The sequence below is a fragment of the Lepus europaeus genome, chromosome 11, assembly GCF_033115175.1.
Source record: "Lepus europaeus isolate LE1 chromosome 11, mLepTim1.pri, whole genome shotgun sequence".
Taxonomy (NCBI): domain Eukaryota; kingdom Metazoa; phylum Chordata; class Mammalia; order Lagomorpha; family Leporidae; genus Lepus; species Lepus europaeus.
The window spans coordinates 77,003,555-77,026,615 of NC_084837.1; the positions used below are offsets into that span (position 1 = coordinate 77,003,555).

The window sequence follows — 23,061 nt, forward strand, 5'->3', positions numbered from 1 at the left end:
CATTTGGGGAATAAACCAGCAGATGGAAGACCTCTCTTTCTCTGTAACTCTTTCAAATAAATAAAATAAATCTTTAAAAAAAAATCACCTGAAACGTTCCACCTTCACAAACATTAAGTGGTCATTTATACACACAAAGAGTACAGGACCAGCAAAAATAACAAATTAACGTGACATACCAACAAGGGTACTTCAAAAAGTTCATGGAAAATATAACCAAAATATTAAGATCATTGGTGGTATAAAAAATGTTGAAATCCAAGCATAAAGTTTTTTTCGTTAAAAATGTATTTATCTGATGGCCGGTGCCGTGGCTCACTAGTCTAATCCTCCGCCTGCAGCACCAGCACACCAGGTTCTAGTCCTGTTCGGGGCACTGGATTCTGTCCCGGTTGCTCCTCTTCCAGGCCAGCTCTCTGCTGTGGCCCGGGAGTGCAGTGGAGGATGGCCCAGGTCCTTGGGCCCTGCACCCGCATGGGAGACCAGGAGGAGCACCTGGCTCCTGGCTTTAGATCAGTGCAGTGCGCCAGCTGCAGTGAGCCGGCCACAGCGGCCACTGGCGGGGGGTGAACCAACGGAAAAGGAAGGAACTTTCTGTCTCTCTCTCACTGTCCATTCTGCCTGTCAAAAAAATAAAAATTTAAAAAAAAATGTATTTATTTGGCCGACGCCACGGCTCACTTGGCTAATCCTCCTCCTGTAGTGCCAGCCCCCAGGTTCTAGACCCGGTTGGGGTGCCGGATTCTGTCCCGGTTGCCCCTCTTCCAGTCCAGCTCTCTGCTGTGGCCCGGGAGTGCAGTGGAGGATGGCCCAAGTGCTTGGACCCTGCACCCGCATGGTAGACCAGGAGGAAGCACCTGGCTCCTGGCTTCTGATCGGCGCAGTGCCAGCCGTAGTGGCCATTTGGGGGTGAACCAATGGAGGGAAGACCTTTCTCTGTCTCTCTCTCTCACTGTCTAACTCTGCCTGTCAAAAAAAAGGATGTATTTATTTAAGAATTAAGCTATATATTTACAAGATTTATTATTAATTTATTTATTTGAAAGGCAGAGAGAAAGAAGGGGTGGGGTGAGAGTGAGATCTTTATCCATTGATTCACTCTCCAAATGGCCACAACGGCTGCAGCAGGGCCAATCCAAAGCCAGGAGCCAGGAGCTTCTTCTGGGTCTTCCATGTGGGTTCAGGGGCCCAAGCACTTGGGTCATCCTCTACCTCTCTTCCAGGAACGTGAACATGGAGCTGAATTTGAAGGAGAGCAGCCAGGACACGAACCAGCACCCATATAGGATGCTGGCACTACAGGCAGAAGCTTAACCTGCTTTGCCACAGCGCCGGCCCCAGCATAGTTTTTCAAAACTATATATATGGGCGCCAGGTTCTAGTCCTGGTTGCTCTTCTTCCAGTCCAGCCCTCTGCTATGGCCTGAGATAGCAGTGGAGGATGGCCCAAGTCCTTGGGCCCATGCACCCAAGTGGGAGATCTGGAAGAGGCTCCTGGCTTCAGATCAGCACAGCTCCAGCTGTTGTAGCCATCTGGGGAGTGAACCAGTGGGTGGAAGACTTCTCTCTCTCTCTCTCTCTCTCTCTCTCTCTGTCTCTCCTTCTCTCTCTCTGTAACTCTACCTTTCAAATAAAAAAATAAATCTTAAAAAAATATATACCTCTGACCTCTCAGACCATCTGCCTTTCAAATAAATGAGTGAATGAATCTTTTAAGAAAGTTATCAAAAAGAAATTTTGAGAAAAAGTAGATAAACATATTTTTAATAATGAAACAAACTTTAAATATAGATACCTTATGTGGAAAAGAGATAAAAAATCATCTCTGAATTGCAAGTGAAACTGAGTTTGATTCTAAAGGAATTTCTGAAGCAGAATCAGTGCTCACCAGCTGTTGCGTGAGTTCATTTTCAGAGTGTTGAATTATGTGAATCAGGCGTTGTTGGCAAACTGAGTCCACCAGCCAAGCCCAGGCTGCTGCCTGTTTTATCACAGCCCATAAGTTTTTATATTTTAAGTGGTTTAAAAAATAAAAAAATAAATATCGTGTGACAAACACAAATTCGGTACAATTCACATTTCAGTGTCCATAAATCAACTTCATCTACGGCTGCTGTTGTGCCACAGTGGCAGAGCTGAGTTCACGTGACAGAGACTATGGGGCCTGCAAAGTCGAAAACAGTCTTATTCTTTCTACAGGAAAAGTTTGCCAATCCTGATTAAAATAACCAAAACTTGAAATGACAAACATGTAACCATGAGCACTTTCCAATGAGAGAAGATTATAAAACAGGAAAATCATGATTTAAGGAGCGAAATTCCCATCCCCTCTCCTGCAGAAGGGAGGCATCAGGGTAAGACACTTTGACATCAAAGCAAGTGTTTCATGTCAGGAAATATGTTATGAGGAAAGTAACAGGTACTAGTCTACTAGACTAGTCTGATACTAGTCTTCTTTATATCAAAAAGATGATGGCCAAATCATTTCCTGGAGAAATGTGTTGGCCACCATGGGGGATAGAGACACATACCTGCAAACGTCTCAGTGGTTCTCAAACCTAACCAGTATCAGAACCGCCTGGGGAGCTCTCCCCGTGGATCTCGCTCCTCCCCACAGCCCCTGCTCCCACCTGTCTATTTTTAAATAAACAACTACAACAGATGGTCATTTTGGGCATATACAACTTCAAAATTAAGATTATCAGCAAGAGTCAAAATACATGAGAATGTTTGTATTTAATCTTAGGTAAGAAGTCAAAACACCCTGAATGGGCGAGTTTCAGGACATCCTCAGGCACCATTATAGATTTACTGAGCCAGAAAGTAAGGACGAGGTCAAAGAACAGGAAACTGGTTTTGAAAACTCCTTAGGTAGACCCAGAGTCACTAAAGAAATAGAGTAACCTTGGCATGGTAACCTACCTTAACTAGTATTCTCTGAGCTGAACACCAGACCTTAGAGGTAAAAACTCTACCCCAGTCCTGGCCCAGGGGAATAAAAATTAAATTCCACCGCAAAATACCAGGGAAGCTCTAATATAATGTAAGGTTATAAAACACTTCCATTCTCAACTGTTCACACTCACGGTTAAATGCCAGAGGCATAAGGGAAATTCTAGGCAGTAGATACAAAGTATGAGAAAATATGACAACTAAAAGACGAAGAGGGACAAAAAAGCAGAAGCTGTGTAGGACAATTAACGACCCACAAAGCTGCTACGGACGGCAGGACAGAGAACCACCTACGAACAAAGAGAACTACCTTTAGGACAAGGGATCGCAACTTTGGCTGCACATTATAAGCTTTTCAAAAGTCTCCACACCTGGGTTCCACTCCCGGAAAGAGATCTGATTGGTCTAAGATGAGTTTCGGGCATTTCTGCGATTTTAAAATTCCACAGGTGGCTTAAACAAGTAGCCAGGGTTGAGAACCATTTCTTCAGAGTGAAGCTGCCCCGGCTCCAGCTCCAGCCTGCTGTCAGCAGCTGTGTGAGCTCTGCCAATCACTACACTGGTCTGTGTGTAAGGAGTAGCCTCACTTGTGAAAAGGGATAACAATGCCTAAGGCACTGGTTGTCCCAAAGTGAACAGATATGGTAATGCATAACACAAAGTAGGTTCTCAATAAAGGTCTTATCGGGACTTACTCCTAAGATAGGAGCCCACAGCTTCTGCTTAATGTGCTCTAACTTTGAAAGATTCGCTCTTGGCTGGAGCCGTGGCTCACGAGGCTAATCCTCCGCCTGCAGCACCGGCACACCAGGTTCTAGTCCCGCTTGGGGGCGCTGGTTCTGTCCCGGTTGTTCCTCTTCCAGTCCAGCTCTCTGCTGTGGCCCGGGAGTGCAGTGGAGGATGGCCCAGGTCCTTGGGCCCTGCACCCCCATGGGAGACCAGGAGGAAGCACCTGGCTCCTGACTTCGGATCGGCACAGTGTGCTGGCCATTTGGGGGTGAACCAACAGAAGGAAGACCTTTCTTTCTGTCTCTCTCTCTCTCACTGTCTAACTCTGCCTGTCAAAAAAAAAAAAAAAAAGATTCTCTCTTTATTCAGGCTCATTCATTTTAAGTGTTGGCTGAAGCACTACCTCATTTAGGTCAGGCTCATAAAAGCCTATTTTTTTTTCCCTATATGAGCGCCTGAAGGAGTTAAAAGAAATATCAGTTCAGAACATGCTCTTTTGATAGATTGGTTATTTTGAATTAAAGGCACTTAATAAACAACAAATGCGCCGGCGCCGCAGCTCAGTAGGCTAAGCCTCCGCCTTGCGGCACCGGCACACCGGGTTCTAGTCCCGGTCGGGGCACCGATCCTGTCCCGGTTGCCCCTCTTTCAGGCCAGCTCTCTGCTGTGGCCAGGGAGTGCAGTGGAGGATGGCCCAAGTGCTTGGGCCCTGCACCCCATGGGAGACCAGGAGAAGCACCTGCCTTCTGCCTTCAGATCAGCGCAGTGCGCCGGCCGCGGCAGCCATTGGAGGGTGAACCAATGGAAGGAAGACCTTTCTCTCAGTCTCTCTCTCTCACTGTCCACTCTGCCTGTCAAAAAAAAAAAAAAAAAAAAAAAAAAAAAAAAAAAAAAAAAAAAAAAAGCAGGACTGGCTTTCTTTGAATGCTTCTTGTCTGCCAAAGAGACTTTTTTTTCGAAATTAACTCAACTGTCACAAAAACCCTTCTGTGGCGTTGCCTCAACCTGGGAATATTGACACTAATCACAAGAGAGGAGAGGAGAGGCCCACAACACACTGCAGCGAACCTTGTCACGCCTCCCGACTATTCTTCCACAGAGTGGTTCCCCTTTTCTATTAATCATTTCCCATCCTAAGCCACTGGCCTCTCCCCTCCCCTTTCCCTATTAAGAGGGTCCTATAGCCTTTCTGGGGTATTCACCCTTATTTTTTTCCTGTGAGGTCCCCTAGCACATAATAATAAAAATTAATAAATGTATGCATACCTTTTTGCCTGTGAATCCACCTCTTACTCGTTTATTTCACGGACTCAGCTGTGGAATCTAGGAGTAAAGTTTTTCTGTACCCCACACAATGTACCTATGTCCAAAGGGAATTTTTAAAAAGGCCTAACACAGGAAAGCCACAAGCACGCGAGCATTTTCAGGGAAGAACTCACCACCCGGCACAGAGAGAGTCTCCCACATGCCTGCTTCTCTTTTATACAAGGTAAAGACAACGGCGTCATTTCCAATCTTTGCTTTGCTGCTGGCATCGTCTATGGGTGCGTAGAGAAATGCCTCAAATAAAAACGGAGGAAAGTTGACCTAGTCAGAAGGGAGAACGCAGAAATTAAGTTTTCCACTAGTTAAGGGCAGCTGCCATTAAGAAATTCGTGATAAAGGCCAAATTAACTGTCTTGTCTACTAAATGCATTCCAGGTGAAGATCAGCATGGCATAAGACGAAGCCCTGGATATAACCCATGTCTGACTTGACCACATCCGTCTACACCTGAGCCGGCACCTGCGTGGGACTCGTTTTCTAAAAACGGGATTACAAAGGCAGGACGCTCATCCCCAGGCGCGTGCCCCGCTGCGCTCCCCCAGAAGCCTGGCACCAGACCGCCGAGGACCTGGCGGGCACGATTCGCGCTCCTACCTTCAGATAGTTTTCCGTGCAGAACACGTCCGCATCTCTCACGCAGACGCCTCGCAGGGGCAGAGAGAGGAAGACCGCAGTCTCCGTCTGCTGCCAGCTGTAATCGCTAACCTGCACGGGCATCGCCGGGGTGGCCCGAGCGCACCGCGCCGCGGCTCGCGGCTCGCGCCCTCTCGGTTGCTAGGGAAGCTGGGGTTACCAGGCGCCAGCTCTTCCGGGTCGCGCCGAGTCGCAGCGCCCCGCCTTCCCAGCATGCGCCCCGCCTTCCCAGCATGCCCCCCGCGCGCGCCGGGCGACGTCCCGCGAGCCCCCTGTGCTGTTTGGGCGGCGGGGTACAGGGGCACGGGGGAGGGGCACCTTCTTTCTCAGTGGACGACTATCCGAGGAAGTAGGCCCATTCCTGCTTAAGAAAGAAAAGAGCTTGAAGTGTGAGAGTGGAAAGAGACGTGTAGGGAAGGCTAACTTGAGAGGGGCCGGGGCGCCCTTGGAGTCCAGGCCTTTATTCTGACCGCGGTTATTTCGAACTAGCTCTGTTTTTCCTGTTTAGGAAATGACTGTGTCGACCGACTACTGAGAGCTGGTCTTGGCTATTGTCGTTCTCCAAGTCCTGTCCACTGTTAGGCCGCCAAAAGCACCCAGGCAGAGTTCGCTCAGAACTGGGGAGAAAGGACTCTAGGACTCCCCTTACGGATGCTTGGCCACAACTCAGAAGGCTAAGTGGGATTTACACTGAAAATTTTACAGCTGCTTACTCAGCCCGAACTTCAGCGCTGCCGAGAAACTTGAAGATCGTTGCTTTCGCCCTACATATTACAGGAATCTGCACATGCTTTTTTTTTTTTTTTTTTTTTTTTTTTTACAGATTTATTTATTTGAAAGTCAGAGTTACAGAAAGAGACAGAGATCTTCCATCCATTGGTTCACTCGCCCATATGGCCGCAAGAACTGGAGCTGGCCCAGGCCAAAGCTGGGAGCCTGGAATTCCATTCTGATCTCCCACATAGGTGGCAGGGGCCCAAGCACTTGGGCCGCTTTCTGCTGCTTTTCCCAAGCCATTCACAGGGAATTGGACCAGAAGTGGAGCAGCCAGGAAAGGAACCTGGGCCCATACAGGATGCTGGCTTTGCAGGCAGTGACTACTCCTTATGCCACAACACGCACCCCCCCCCCCCCCCAATACATTTTTTTTTTTTTTTAAGATTTATTTGAAAGAGTTACACATAGAGAGAAGGAGAGGCAGAGAGAGAGGTCTTCTATCTGCTGGTTCACTCCCCACTTGGCTGCAGCGGCTGGAGCTGCGCTGATCTGAAGCCAGGAGACAGGAGCTTCCTCAGGGTCTCCCATATGGGTGCAGGGACCCAAGGACTTGGGCCATCTTTCCATTGCTTTCCCAGGCCATAGCAGAGAGCTGGATTGGAAGTGGAGTAGCTGGGATTCGCACTGGCGCCCATATGGGATGCAGGCACTGCAAGTGGCAGCCCCACCACCCATACTCTTAAACCCACACTTAACGTTAGTGACCTAGCCATGACTAAAAATCCTTATTTCTTAACTGCTATTCCAATGTTCTTTCACTAAGGCTGTTTTCTGTAGACCCAGATTATAAATTACTGGAATATGATGCTAACATAGTGAAGTTGTATGATAATTTAGCATCTACAAGTTACTTGTAACCAAGGGTTTTGGATTCTAAACTTTCTTTTGGAGACTTTCACACAGATTCAAAGCTCACAAGCAATTTCTTGAAGAACATTTAGAAGACTGGGGGAAGTGGGTGGAAATAACTTTTTTTCCCCAAAATATTGTCAGCAGCTCATTATCTAAGGTTCTGGTAACTTGGAATACTGCAGTCATTTTAAGACTCCTTTTCCCTCTTTCCTAAGCCAAGAAACCTTTGAGTCTGGTGGATTCTTTTTCTTGTTGCTTTTGGGATTCCCTCCCCCAACTCCCCCCTTTTATTCTATTGGTACTTTTACTATATTTTTTGAATCTCATAAATTTTCAAAACACGATGTATACAATCCTTTCATATAGCATTTTAAAATCTGTGTTCTCCCAGTATACAAAAATACAAGTGAATGATGTATGTACAAAAGACAATAAAAAGGATACTTTGTGCTATGTAGGACTTTCAGGAAATCTGTTAGCAATCACTTTGCTAACAGGTCTGCAGTGAAATTGTTCTGACAACCATAATCTTACTAAACTTTCATACCTTCTACCGTAACAAAAACTTGGCAAGTTTTTTTTTTTTTACTGAACTGTTACATCAACTGATAATAATTTTAAAACATCATTAATCTTTATGCATTGTTTCATAACTTAGGTACTTATCTAAGTAGTGTTTCACAAGTTTTGAAAACAAATCAAAAAGTCTTAAACTATATTCATTAGATTTTTTAAAATAAAAAAGTTTGATTCTAACTCACAGATAGAAATTCGATATATGGCAAAGAGGGCTCTGCATCTAAGTGGGAAAATGCAAAGAAAGGAATGACTTACATACGTGATGTGGGAGAAATGGTTACCATATGGGAAAAAATGAGATTGGATCTATGTACACATATGGTATCACACACAAAAATGAATTTCAGATGAACCAAAGATATAAAAGCTTGAAATTTAAAAAATGATAATATATATGATTTTGGAATAAGAAAGGACATATGACATAAAAAGTGCTAACCATGAAGAAAAAAATGAAAAATTGAAACAAAACTAAGAACTGTTGTGCACCAAAGCATAGTCATGAATGTGAAGATAAATGAAACATGCATACCTAAACTATCAGTGCCTTTCAGCCCCAGACAACAGAGACACCTGTGGTCGAACAAGTTCATCCCTTGATGAGTAAGGGAGCATACAGACCACAGGTGTCCCAGTAAGTGGGGATTAGAACTTGGTGGATAGGCTAAGGGAAGTTTCCCACTGGATTAGGTGCTTTTAAAAAGCTAGGGTAGGGGCAGGTTTTTTGACAAAGCTGTTGTCACTTAGGATGCTCTCATATCAGCGTGCCTGGTTCGAGTCCTGGCTACTCTGCTTCCAATTCACCTGCCACCTAGTGCACACTCTGGGTAGGCAGCAGATAATGGCTCAGGTAGTTGGGTCGCTGCCACCCATGTGGGAGACCTGGGTGGAATTTCAAGCTCCTGGTTTCAGTCTGGCCAGCCCTAGCTGTTGTGAGCAGAGTGTGTGTGTGTATGTGTGTGTGTAGCAAGGGGCGGGGTAAGGGGGTATTGATCCATGAAATGGAAGAACTCTCTCTCTCTCTCTCCCTCTTTCTCTATCTCTCTGCCTTTCAAATAGAAATAACAATAATAAACCAGATTAATTCTATTGAGGGGGTTCAAGGCTATGCCAAAATTTGACACCTTGGTATATTGAGTATTTTAACCTGAAGCAATTTGAAAAGGGCTCTCTGACCCCTCTGGAACCCTTCTTCCCTGAAGACTCAGTCAGGCCTTGGTAAACTCTCCCCAGTTTACTACACTTAGCTCATCCTCTTTGTGCTATGACATTTTCCTGTGACTTTCCACTCTATCAAAGTCAGCTCAAAAATGCTTGGGTTTAACCATTTCTTTTGTTTATTACTTCTTTATGCATACTCTCATCCCATATAAACTTATATTAAGTAAATGTGCATGGTTTTCTCTTGTAGACTGTCTCTTCTCAGTCTGTCTCAGGATCCTCTAAGAAAGAATTTAGGGGGCAGGCGCTGTGGTGTAGTGGATTACTTCTCTGCCTGCGGTGCCAGCATCCCATATGGGCGCTGGGTTGAGTCCTGGCTACACCTCTTCCAATCCAGGAGGTTTTTCCATTCACTGGTCCACTCTGCAAATGGCTGCAACAACCAGAGCTGGGCTGAACTGAAGCCAGGAGCTTCTTCCTGGTCTCCCACGTGGGTACAGGGGCCCAAGCACTTGGGCCATCCTCCACTGCCTCCCCAGGCAATTAACAGATAGCTGGATCAGAAGAGGAGCAGCAGGGACATGAACCAGCCCCCACATGAGATGCCGGCACAGCATGTGGAGGCTGAACCTACTGCAGAGTGCCAGACCTATAAAATGTGACTTTTTAAATACATAATTCACTAAATTTTTTTCTAAAAAATATAAAATTGTTCAGTATCTCCATATACTTCTTCAATGAGACAAGGAAAGGTCATGTTTTAACTACCAATTGAAAAATCCTGCATGTGATCATTGAAAAGTACAGTTTAAATCTTATATATCCTTACTGATTTTTTGTGGGTTTTGTTTTGTTTTGTTGGTTCTTGGTGCTTTTTTTCCCAGAATATTTTCAAGCAAGTTATAGAATTATTAAGTACTTCAGTGTGCTTCATTTAAAAAATGAGCATTTTCTACATAAAGACATCATTATTAGTACTATAAACAGCAAAACTAAGTAATTCCCAGGGCCATGTAATTCCAGTTCATGGTCAAATTTCCCCAGTTTTGTGGCTTTATGGTCATTTTGTTTGAGTTAACACCAAACAAGATATACTTTTCATGCTCCCCACTCCTCAACTGAACTTTTTAAAAGATTGATTTATTTGAAAGGCAGAGCTACAGAGACAAAAGGAGGCAGAGAGAGGGAGAGATTTTCCATCCACCGGCCCCTGAACTGGATTTCTAAATAGTTTTCCAATCACTCTTCCTTCAAAACTACCACTCCTCTAATCTATTTCCAGCACAGCACTATGAATGTTCTTTTCCCCGTGAAAACCCTCTAATTATCTTCTCTCAGAATAACAGCCAAAACCTTACAATTACCTACAAAGTTCTGCTTTACCTGATTTCCTGTTTTCTGATCCACTCTTCTTTATACGCTTCCTCTTGTTACTCCCTTCTACCCACACAGGGTGAAATATGCCAGTCATGCTCCCCCCCACAGGTCATTGTGATACAGGCAGGGAGGTAGCAAGAAGGAGCTGAAGAATATACCGCCCAAACCTCATTTCCCACCATGGCAAAGCAACATGGCTGCAGGTTGGTACACCCATTCTCCACCACACACCTGAGCCTCACTTCCCAGTTGCTGCCATGCCATAATGCTAGACTCCAACACATGCTCTGCAGCCACACATGCACCCAACAGAGGCCAGGAAACTCCTAGAGATCACCATGCTACTGCACTGCCCCAAACTCTGCCTACTTTATTCAACTAGATCCCTGCCCAGGCAATCTGAAATCTAGTAAATAGCAACATCGAGTATCTGATGTACTCCCAAGTGTGTACCTCACCCTTTGTCTTTACATAAACCTTACCTCCCTGCTTCCTTTTATCTGCATCTCTTTGAATTTTTTTTTTTTATTTGACAGAGACAGTGAGAGAGAGAGAGACAGAGAGAAGGTCTTCCTTCCATTGGTTCACCCCCGAAATGGCCACTACGGCCGGCGCTGCATCGATCCAAAGCCAGGAGCCAGGTGCTTCTTCCTGGTCTCCCATGCGGGTGCAGGGGCCCAAGCACTTGGGCCATCCTCCACTGCCCTCCCGGGCCACAGCAGAGAGCTGGACTGGAAGAGGGGCAACCGGGACTAGAGCTTGGCGCCCATATGGGATGCGGGCGCCGCAGGTGGAGGATTAACCAAGTGAGCCACGGCGCCAGCCCTCCTCCTTGAATTCTTGCCCGCATGGAGGCAAGAACCCAGGAACAAGTTTAAGGTGTATATGTGTTCTCACCCTGCAAAAATTAAACCTGCAATTTACCTCTGTCTGGATTTTGTTTCTCCAGTTATATCCATGACTGTCTTCCTTACTCCTTCAAGTATTTACTTACATGTCTTTTTATTAAACTATGAAAAATCATGAACTTATTTACACGTCCTCTCCTACCAACTCCAACACTGTCTACTCCTGTTTCCTTTATTTCTTCATACTATGTACTTTCTTGTCTGAAAGCAGAGATTTTTGTCTGATTTATTTCTATGGTTTTAGCATCTAGAGCACTAGCTGACACGCTGAAGACAACAAGTGTTGAATGGATGACTATCAGGGCTTCATAATTTCTACCTTTATTGTTCATACTGCCTTTCAAGATCCTAAATACACTTATCTTAGAGTCTCAGGCTTTTGTATTATTTTCATCTTGAGTGGGATAAACTTTCAAAAGATGCCAGTTAGCTGTTTTTCCTACATGAAATTCTGACTTAATGTTCTTTATTTTTCTCTCCCTCCTTTCTTTCCTTCTTTTCCTTCCTTCCTCTCTCCCTTCCTTTCTCCCTCCCTCCTTCCCTTATCCTCTGGGCTCATCTTTTCTTTTCATAGAGATATATTTATTTAGTTGAAAGGCAGAGTGACAAAGAGACAGAGACCTTCCATTGCTGGTTCACGCCCCAAATGGGCTCAAGAGTCCGGCTGGCAGAAGGCAGGAGCTGGGAACTCCATCTAGGTCTCCCACATGGCTGGCCAGGATCCAAGTACTTGAAACACCTTCCACTGCTTTCCCAGGTGCATTAGCAGAGGGCTGCATGAATCGGAGTTCCCATAAGGGATCCCAGCAATGCACATAGCAGCTTAGCTCACTATGCCATGCTGACCATGGGGCTTTGTTTTTTAGCCTGTTTGCACAAGCAGTACAGCAGTGACAAGGAATCCAGCTCCATACCTGGCTTCAAACACTGCTGTTATTTGCTACCTTTCTTCCTTGATATTTCTGCCTACCATTTTAAAAAGGCAGTCCCACCAGATGCACACCAATTTTATTAACCTTTAAAATCACCCACTTATGGCTTTATTATTCCTCTCAGCTTTTTTGTATTTTATTTCCTATTATTTTCTTCATTATTTCCTTCCTTCTGCTTTCTTTAGAGTTTCTTGTTCTTTTCTTATTCTCTTGAGATTGGTATTTAAGTTTATTGTATTTGGAGTTAAAAATAACCTAAAGCTGTACTTTTCTCTCTCAGCACAGTTACTGCATCTTTTGCATTTTGAAATGTTTAGATGTCATTGCCCAGATTAGAACTTTTGACTGCAAACCTTTTCTTTTGGACTAAGTCAGTCAGGCTTCTGCGTTAGCATGGTTCACACTTTCTTTCTATATTTCTTTTCCTTATATTTATCTTGGCATTGGAATCAATTTTATCTTTTCATTTTATCACTATTTATTTATAGCATCTATTCATAATAAAATTTGATTAGAAGTCTGTATCTCTTCCATCTCCTACAGCAGCTAAGGTACACATTTTGTTTTTCCCCTTCCATTAGTTTCATACATTCAAATTTCATCTTGATATAGTTTGTCATCTCCATTATCTATAATTCCAACCTTGCATCAACTGACATGTCACATTTAGCTTTTTTTTTTTTCCCTCATGAAACAGACTCAAGTCACCTGATAGTTATTTCAAACACACTCACACTTTGCAGGTCTTCTGTGAATCTAATTTTATTATTCAAGCAAGTCTATTCTTGTTGCTACAAAACATTGCCTTTTACTCAGGGACAGTTCGGCTGCTAAGATTGTAGACTTCTCCAATTAATATTCTGTAATAACAGAAATCAAATCTCAATTTGTTAAAAATCAAAACACAAGTATGTTATCCTATTTCTTTCAAAAGAAATTTTTTTTTTTTTTTGAAAGTAAGAGAGACAGGGAGATCTCCCAATCACTGGTTCACTCCCCAAATGCTTGCAGCAGCTCAAACTGGGCCAGGCATCAGGAACTCAATCCAGGTCTTCCATGTGGGTGGCAGGGACTTAGCCACTTACTTGCCGCCTTCCCAGAGTACAAATAAACAGAAAGCTGAAATTGGGAGCAGAACTGTGACTAAGACCCAGCAGTTCCAATATGGGATGCAAGTATCCCAGCTGGTGTTGTAACCCTGTGTTAAATATCTGTCCCATGCTTATAGTATAAGGAAGCCCAGGAAATCAGTGTTACATATAAACTCAACAGAAAAAAAGTTTTTATAAAGTCCTGACCAAAAATATTGGTTCTCTCCTCAATATAAAATCAAATTTCTGGGGTTGACATTATGGTGTAGCAGGTAAAGTCATCACCTGTGACGCTGGTATCCCATGTGGGCACTGGTTCATGTCCTATCTGTACCACTTCCAATCCAGTTTCCTGCTACAGCACGTTGGAAAGCAGCAGAAATGGCCCAAGTCCTTGGGCCCCTAACCTGCATGGGAGACCTGGAGGAAGTTCCTGCCTCCTGGCTTCAGATCGGCGCAGCTCCAGACATTGAGGTCATTTGGGGAGTGAACATGTGGATAGAAGATCTCTCTCTGTCTTTCCTTGTAACTCTTTCAAATAAATAAATCTTTTTAAAAATTTTTTTATTTTTTTTAAGATTTATTTATTTATTTGAAAGAGTAACACACAGAGAGGAGACAGAACGAGGTCTTTCATCTGCTGGTTCACTCCCCAGATGGCTGCAACTGCCAGGATCTTCTGGGTCCCCCACAAAGGTGCAGGGAGCCCAAGGAGTTGGGCCATCTACTGCTTTTCCAGGCCATAGTAGAGAGCTAGATCGGAAGTGGAGCAGCCGGACTCGAACCGGTGCCCATATGGGATGCCGGCACTGCAGGCAGCAGCATTACCCATTATGCCACAGCACCAACCCCAATAAAACCCTTTTTTTTTTTTTTTTTAAATTTGACAGAGTTAGACAGTGAGAGAGAGAGAGAGAGAGAGAGAGAGAGAGAAAGGTCTTCCTTCCGTTGGTTCACCCCCGAAATGGCCGCTATGGCTGGCGCTGCACCGGTCCGAAGCCAGGAGCCAGGTGTTTCCACCTGGTCTCCCATGTGAGTACAGGAGCCCAAGCACTTGGGCCATACTGCCCTCCTGGGCCACAGCAGAGAGCTGGACTGGAAGAGGAACAACCAGGACTAGAACCCAGCGCCCATATGGGATGCCGGCACTGCAGGCGGAGGATTAACCAAGTGAGCCACAGCGCCAGCCCCTAAATTAAATTTCTGATAGACTGCATGCTATCATCCTGCTTAATCTTTTGCACATCTACCATCTAAAGCCAAGATTCTTATACCTACTTGTCCTAATGAAAGTCAAACACTTTAAAAAACAGTTTTTCTCTTTAAAAACTAGCTTTATTTAGAAGAATCTGAAGCATAATAACACTATAGGAAACAAACTTACAATACATATTATTCAAGAAAGCCTGCAACACAGTATTTCTACTAACAGTATAGGTCTATAGAGTGACACTCCTTGTATGATGCACAAATGACATTAACATTATCCCTGAAAAGAATGGCCAACAACATGGACTGTCTTGACAGCAGAACCACTACCTGTCTTTATAATTTATTTACATAATAAAAAACTAAAATGTGGAAGACAAATTAAACTCTAATTTTAAATTCTAGCATGGTGTTTAGGGAAGAAGGGAATGGGATCAGAGAGGGAAGATTTAAAGAGTTAAATACCTCAAAAAATTGGCTTACCATTATATATAGTAACTGTTACAAGGTAATTCAGAATTGAGGATATAATTGGTGTAATATTTGGAAGGCTTTAAGCAAACTATCCATTATTTACCATATTCAATCAGTCATCAAGCCAATTTTATGTTTCTGTAAACTGTATATTAACCATATAAAAATATAAACAATTTGGAGTGATCTAGTATCTAATTTCATAATTTATTTAAAATTTTCCACAATGCAATTCATGAGTCATTTAATACTAATACTTCTTTAAATCTCTACGATTTAAATTGAAACATACCCACTTCTAAAACATTATATGTGAAAATATCACACAAAAATAAACCCCTAACATGTAACACTAAATTTCTGACATAAAAAATATGAAAAAAATTGGGCATTTAAGTCTATTATAATGGGATTATGACACAGTATGGTATCTGGCATTTCAAAAAAATATTGATTGAATCAGATTTATTGCTATATCAATCCTATCAAGAGTTAACAATCAAAGTACAAAATATACCACAACCATGCTAAATGTAATGCATTACAGAGATCATTAACATAACATAGGAAGTCATTTATTTTGTAATATAGTCACTGATATAGTAAGACCTTGTTAATTCAAGAGAGTTTGAACTGGTGAGTCTAAACATTTGAGTATTTTATAAAGATATGCAGTTTCAGCACTCACAAGCATTCATTTTTTATCTTTCAAGCATGTAATTTCAAATATATAAATTTGCATTGGTCAAGTACTATTATAATTATTTTAGGTACTTGTTTTAATGGCAATATAAGAATGCTCAACTGATACTGTTAATAAACACCTCCAAGACAAAAAGCTTAAAATTTTATCTTTAAGATCAAACATTTAAAAAATCTTGATTATTACTTTTATTTTAAAATTCTTTCATCAGAGTACAAAGTCAACAACTTTTAAGTCACTGTATCAACTTACAAATTCCAAGTAAAATACAGGAGCTTTATGGCATCTTAATAAATGACGACTGTTATTAATATTTCTTTTGGTGATAGTGGAGTGAATATTTTTGGCGGGGAACTATTAGCATAAGTTCAAAGTCTATTATATAATTGTAGTAGAATGGGCCAAAAAAACCGAAAGTCCTAAAATGCACTGTCATTTAATTCTTTAGTAAATTATACCTGTAAGTGAAAGATCAAAATTTTAAGAAGTATTTACTGTATTATTAGTGTCATGAATTGCTAACACCAAATTTTACCTCTCTCTCACATTTCAAAGACATCAGAACATCTACTAATCCACAAATATTGATGTTTCATATACTTCATAGAGTAGCTTAAAACATACCATCATAAGAAATAATTAGTATTACATAGTAATTTCACTTGCCATAGGAATAAATGTTGGACAACGTCTGGAAACATTTTATTTTCCAATTTGAATTACAGTAATTTTGCCACAAACCACAGCACTAGTGCATGTATTACTCTAGACATGCTCTAAGAACAAAACAAAAAATTACTGCAAAAATACATGTCACCAATGTGGAACACACTCAGATTTGTATAAAAGTACTGAACTAATATCCCAAAAAGAGGTATATGTAAACAGTACATAAGGAAGAAATAGTTTTAATATGAAACAATCATTTAAGTCACATACATCATGATAAGAAGCAGGACTTTCTTTTATAAAAGATAATATTTTAACTAACAAGCAACATCATCTACACATCTACAGAACAAGAAAGGTACAAGCATTTAGCGTAACTTTTAATCTAATTCCAAGTAATGTATTTCTGATAAAATATGACAAAGATGAAGCTTATCCATCAGGTTTCACTAGAAGTTTTACTTAAATGCAGGTAAGCTCTGACGTGTTAATGCCTGGCCTACACACAGCCCCTTTCTTCCTTTCATTTCCCCTAGGCCGCTTGTCTTAGGAGATATTAAAGCTATCCCCAATGCCCTTGCTTCATGAGTGTTTGCAAACTCCCACCCTTCTACCATTAAGAGCTGTAAGATGTGGATATAAATCTTATACTCTTCCACTGGATAAACAGAAAAAGAGACATTACTAAAATTTGGAAATAAAAAACAAAACCTCAGTTTGAGGACAAGAAGCTGTGAGAAGTCGTAACAATTTACAGGAAATTGGAAGTATTCTTAAGATAAAACCAACTAATTTGCTAAAAATACTGCTTCCTGTGGTGCCTGAAATATGGTCATGTTGTCTGAAATGTTATATATTAAGGATTCATGCTGAATATATTCTTGAAAAAGAAATTTAATGCCACTTTCTCCACTATCTTCATTCATGTAGAATGCTTTTCTCTTAAATTCCAGCCAACCACTGCCACACAAAGAAACAGTATTTCTGATCAGAGAGGAAAGACAAGAAATTCTGATGCACATAGTATCCAAAAGAGAGAAGGGCAAGCCTGCCTATACAGCATTCCACCAGAGAATTTAGGATAGTAAGAGGATAGTGGGAGACAACCCATTCCGAAGAACTTAACCTTCTGATCATATTACTAATAAGGAAAGACCTCTGCTTCTTTCTCTTACATTTGATTGGTTCCCTAAAGAAAACTGATACCTCAGTATGAGCCTAACATTTAACTACATTTATGGTTTAAATAAGCTTTTATGAACTTCCCTAATAATCTAATCATTTTATCTTATCTTGAGTTCTAAGTCACTATTTACAAGTGAACTTTGGGAATCTGAATGCTTTTCAACTTTTTTAATGAAAAGAAATCTAAAATAGCACAAATGCTCATGCATATGAAACTTCTATACACCATAAAAAAAAACCACTTTAGAATACCCTTCCAAAAAATCATTGCTTATCTATTTTCTTACTATTAAATACAATTACTATAGTATGTTGGATAATAAGTACTAACACTCTAATTTGTTCAAGATAAACAAGACTCAAAGAATATTAGATGAAGACTCTTGACATCTATTTTATTTGGATGACTAAAGTCAGCAGATATCATGATGAGCCATACTATTAAGAGGATTATTCCTGCCACAGACTAAGTTGGGAGTCTTCAAAAATCCACCAAAAACATGGATCTTTACATTGTGTTTATCTATGATGAACAAGCCTCAGTATAATAAAATCTTCAGTTTCATATATATAACTGTCTAATGTGAATAATAAGAATAATAGCAGTACTTGACAGTATCTCACGCAGAGGAAAACACCACAAATCTAATTCTAAGCACTATTTGAAAAACAATTTATTTTGTATTACAAGCTAAGCTGTTTCAGTATCTGTGAATCCAGTAACATCTAGAATCATGTGGACTAGGAGTTCTCTAGTGAATCAGCAAATCAAGTTCTGAGAAAGGAAGAGATGCTTTAAAGCTTTCTGTCAGCAACCCGATTCTGAAGAGTGAGCCTAGATGCTGACAGTCAGGCTGAACGTCAGAAAACTTGAGAATGTAGGGGAAACTCCAATATTTCCTACTCATTTGTATGTGTGTGTCTTTGTACATATGTGTGTATGGGAGACAAGGCCTTTCAGTGAAGGAAAAGGATTATATCCCCAAAAGTACGATTATACCTGTATTTCTTTCCATCATTATGTATTTTTAAAGCTGAGGACAGCTCATCACTTGTCATATGAAAGCCTTATCAATCTGTATAATAACCATCTTTGGATCAAGTTGGACAGATTATAATCTGACCATTCCTGGAGTTCATCCCTTTACTATATAAAGCATCCATGTAACTTTTCAGTGTTATATGGAGACAAATGTGTAACCTAGAAGAAAATCAATTCAAACACATGAAAACATTAATCAGCTATGATTATAGTTTGGCTGATTTCACTGTCAGAATCAACCACAAGTTTTTCTTTTGAATATTTACATGGTCTTATTTGAGGAAGGTGTTTTGAAGAGCTGAACACTTGAATAAAAATTCACCTGTTTGTTAAGTTTTTAAAAACAACTACTCAAAAATAGAAAATCAATGAATCACATTACAAATCAAGTATCTTTAGATTTGCTTGGGAGAGGTTATTTCATTTTCACAAAAACAGCTAACCAATGAAACTATAATCAAAAAAGGTTTAAGAAGCTGCATAATCAGTCTTAGCAATGAGCACAACTCAAGTACTACCATGTAAAGCGTTAACTCTTGAGAACCCTGGAAAGTTCTACTCAGAATACCTATCTAGCTCTATTCAGAGTTACAAGAAATCATGATCTGATGCTAGGAATGGGCACACAGCATGCCGTGAGTGGATGATTTCCTAAAAATCAACACACATGAGAAATCCAAGGAAAACATAATAAAGTCCTTAAACATCTAGAAAATTATGTATCTCTCAAAAATTACAAGGTGAGCAAAACAGGATCTTCAGATATGCTACTGAACACCACCAAATGTCAGAGCCAACAATATTTTAACCTGCTTCAACTGGTAAAACTTTCACACAAAGAAGTACCTAGTATTGAAGTTTACATCACTTCATTTCCTAAATTTATAACTATACATGTTTTACAATTACTGAAAATATTTTGTACTCATCTGTAACTAGTTAAGGGCAAATGACAAAAGCTCATATTACCTTGTACCATACGAAATTTCTGTTTTATAGGTCAAAATTAGAACACTTAAAAAATAAGCTTTATTCATTCAACATAAGGGTCAGGAGCATTAACAGTTTTCCTCCAAGAGGACGTTAAACACTTAACTTTTACAAAACTCACCATTTGTTTTTCTGCATAAATTGCTGAGATTCTCCAGCTACTGCTTTTCAGTTTGGGAATGTGTTGTTTCTTAGAAGAAAAAGTTCCAAATGGTCAAAAAGATGCAGTCCAGTAAGTAGGATGGATGTGACAAAATTTCATAGCCCAAGTCAATTACCTTCATTTTAGTGGCTTGTGATATATGAGGTCAGGTCTTGTCCTGTACAACCGTGGGTTCTTGCTTAACCAAAGGACACTGCTTTTCAATCAACTTTTTTTCCATGTATAATTTAAGTTCTTGACAATATACTGATGCTATCATTGTTTCAAGTTTAAATAGTAGTAATTAATTATGCCTTTTGCAGATCAGTCTTCGGAAACTTTTAGGTCACAATGAAAACATTGTACATTATTTAGTAGCTTTACTAACATCCAATCATTGTATAAATTGCTATCAACTGTCATACAGTATTTGGAGGAGGTTTCACAGGCTGTGATCTGCTCTACCAATGTGTTCCTGTTGTTCTGCATCATAATGAGCAAGCCTCCAATTGTCTCCATTCTTTATCTCTTTAGAGGGTACTCTTAGGCCCATTTTTACACTTTCCCAGTCACAGCAGAAACTTCTAGGTCTGCTGCAAGGTCACAAATTGTTGTTTGTGAGTCAGCTTTCATTTTGGTTTTTAATTGAACTTTGTTTAAAATGGATTTTGATCTTCCCTGAGGTTCATTTTTAAAATTCAGATCTCCAGAAAAGATTTTTTCAAACCACCACTGAGAAATCCTTTTGCTAACAGAGCCCTCTAAGGCAAAGTGTTATTTCTATTGTCTTCATTCGTAATCTGTCCAAGTTTAAAATCATATTTGAAAAAAGCATTCATAATTCTTCTGAAGATACTAAATTATTTATTTCTCTGTAAAACAATAAACCATCACAAAACAATTCAATAATCAAAGAAAATTAAGAGTATAAACACTAACATAATTCTAAATAGCACAACTGGAAACACACTTTATGTCAATGTTACTAATTGCAGTCAGTTTTCAACAAATCCAATATTAGCAATTTCATGTGGTACAATCTAAGTTCATCAACAAATACTAAGAATCCACTATCTGCTAAGATTTGTCTTGTATCTGTACAAACAGAAAAGGGAAAGATTGGCTTAAAAAACAGACTTCACTAATTTCAAAGACCCCATTGGAGGAAGAATTTGGTGTTGTACTCTGTTTTTTAAAAAAATTAATTAAAAGGCATGTTTTCCCCATGTTATAGCTACATATATAATGTTCTGAAAATATGTTAAATGGATCCTTGAACCAAATGTTTAATATGGTATAGCCAAGTTTAGCACTAAACTATACATTTTTCAAGATTCTAACTTTTAAAAGTTAAACTTGCCTACATTTGTTATATATTATTTTGAAGCTTCAAGAGGCTTTTATGTTTATGATAAATAATAACAACTAACATTTATTTATAAATGTTTCTAAAGCGCCCCCATATACATTATTCTCATTTAAGATAGCAAACAAATACAAAATCTGCACTAGAGTGAGGTGGACTATTAATAAAAACTAAAAGGTAAATAACTTTCTTGCATGTGCATTTTTAGAAAACAGCGTAAGACATTAACATCCTGTGTTACTGAATCTCTGTAACACACAGGAGAAAAAAAAAACACTTCAGCTAACACCTCCAATTACGCATCACTGCCCACTGCAGGTGGACCAAAAGTTTCTCTGGTGCGCATTAACTGGACATCCTTGTCAGCCATACAGGTATCACAGCCCCATACTGCTGATGCTTCTGCAGTTAGGAGGCCATAAGCAGTTTCAGTCATTCCAGTACAGATCCGATGAAACCATTTCTGACAAGAGGCCTCACATAAGATGGCATCCTGATCATCATTCACTTCATTTGTACAAATTCCACAAGGATACACTGGGTCGGAAGACGAATGGCCATGACGGCTTGGGTGGAGAGAAGATTTATTGCTTTTTTCAGTGGTGCAGGCGTCTGCTGCACCTCTAGGTTGTCGTGGCTTACTCTGTGTCCCATTTGCGTGGCTGTTGTTTGAAGCTTCAGTGCTACTGGAACGGCTGTTCTCTTGATTTACTGCATTGTTTCGATTAACATTTTTTAATTCAATGTTACTCTGATTCACTGTGTCATCCATATTTAAATGAGGTGGATGAGCAGAGGAATTTTGATTTGCGTTTTTGGTTGCTCCTTGACTAAAGTCTTGTTTTGGGGGAGGTACTTTTGCTTGACCAAAAGTATTTGGGGGAGGAATAAAAGAATGATTAGATTCTAATGGAGAAGAAAAATTTGAATTATTCCCAGGGACAAAATTAGATGCCAAATCAGGGTTAGATACTTGGCTAGCATTCTGTGGAGGAATCTGACTAAAGTTTTCAGCAGGGTTTTGCCTAAAGTGTTGATTAGGCATGTTAACATTCTGACTTAGTACATTATTATAAGAAGGATTTCCAAAACTCGAGTTATCATGTGGCCCAAAGTTAAAAGCATGAGGTCGATTAAAACCCATGCCCAAAGGATTCTGAGGAAATGGGTGTGGCTGATTCCTGAGTGAGTAAGGACCACAGTATGGGGAAGACATTCTCGGGGGAACGTGAGGTGGCATTCTGAATGTGCTATAGCCTCCAAAGCCAGGATAACCAGGGCCAAGGTAAGGATTTGATGAAGGTAGTGGTTTATAGGAAATAGTATTATAATTGTCGTCAAATGGATTAGCAGCCACTAGATGGTCAGAGTTTGGATTCGGTGGTGGAGCATATTCAGATAATGGAGGAAAAGAAGGTCCCTGAAATGAGAATGTAAAGCAAAACACAGGTTTTTGATCAAAGAAGTCATTTAAATTGTTCTGTTACCTCAATATCTACAAATCTGGCTTTAGTCAAATTTCTCTCATAGTGTTTAGAAATTTTAATTTCTCTAGTTAACCTTTCAATTATAATTAATGTTTACATTTAATTATACCTGATGATAAAATATGTAGGTTTTGTTCACTTAGGAAAGGAAATAAAATGACTTTATGAGATCAAATCCACTGTTACCTCAAACCCTCAATGTATTTAACTTTCAAAAGAAACTTCACCATCATAATTTTCATTTAATATAGCTTACCTGTAACTCTAGACTCTTTCATTTAAAATATTAAAGCATTTTACCAAAAACACCATTGATATACACAAGTAGTATAAATTTTTTCAGGGAGACACTATTAGATCATCCCCAAAACACTAAGCTCTAGGCCTCAGAATGGAAAATAAACCACCAGTTTTAGTCAATTGCAAGTTCTAACAGATACTGCCTACAGGGAGGAAAAAGAAATCTGAATACAAAAAT

General features: G+C 40.4%; 2 protein-coding genes across 5 annotated transcripts in view; both read right to left on the reverse strand.

The window, feature by feature from the left end:
• Window positions 1–5,767, reverse strand: part of DNAAF4 (dynein axonemal assembly factor 4) — an 84,272-nt gene extending 78,505 nt beyond the window's left edge. For 3 of the 4 annotated variants that reach the window (XM_062205958.1, XM_062205957.1, XM_062205960.1), the window contains exons 1-2: window positions 5,601–5,767; window positions 5,120–5,267 (exon numbers count right to left, since the gene is read on the reverse strand). In XM_062205958.1, coding sequence (XP_062061942.1) covers window positions 5,120–5,267; window positions 5,601–5,723 — 271 coding nt within the window. In that variant the 5' untranslated portion in view covers window positions 5,724–5,767. The remainder of the gene's footprint in view (window positions 1–5,119; window positions 5,268–5,600) is intronic. The other variant, XM_062205959.1, reaches the window with a different exon arrangement.
• An 8,873-nt stretch (window positions 5,768–14,640) lies between these two features.
• PYGO1 (pygopus family PHD finger 1) overlaps window positions 14,641–23,061 on the reverse strand; it is a 51,531-nt gene continuing 43,110 nt past the window's right edge. Inside the window, exon 3 of the mRNA XM_062205951.1 lies at window positions 14,641–22,516. Within this exon, the coding sequence (XP_062061935.1) occupies window positions 21,392–22,516 (1,125 nt within the window). The 3' untranslated portion in view covers window positions 14,641–21,391. The remainder of the gene's footprint in view (window positions 22,517–23,061) is intronic.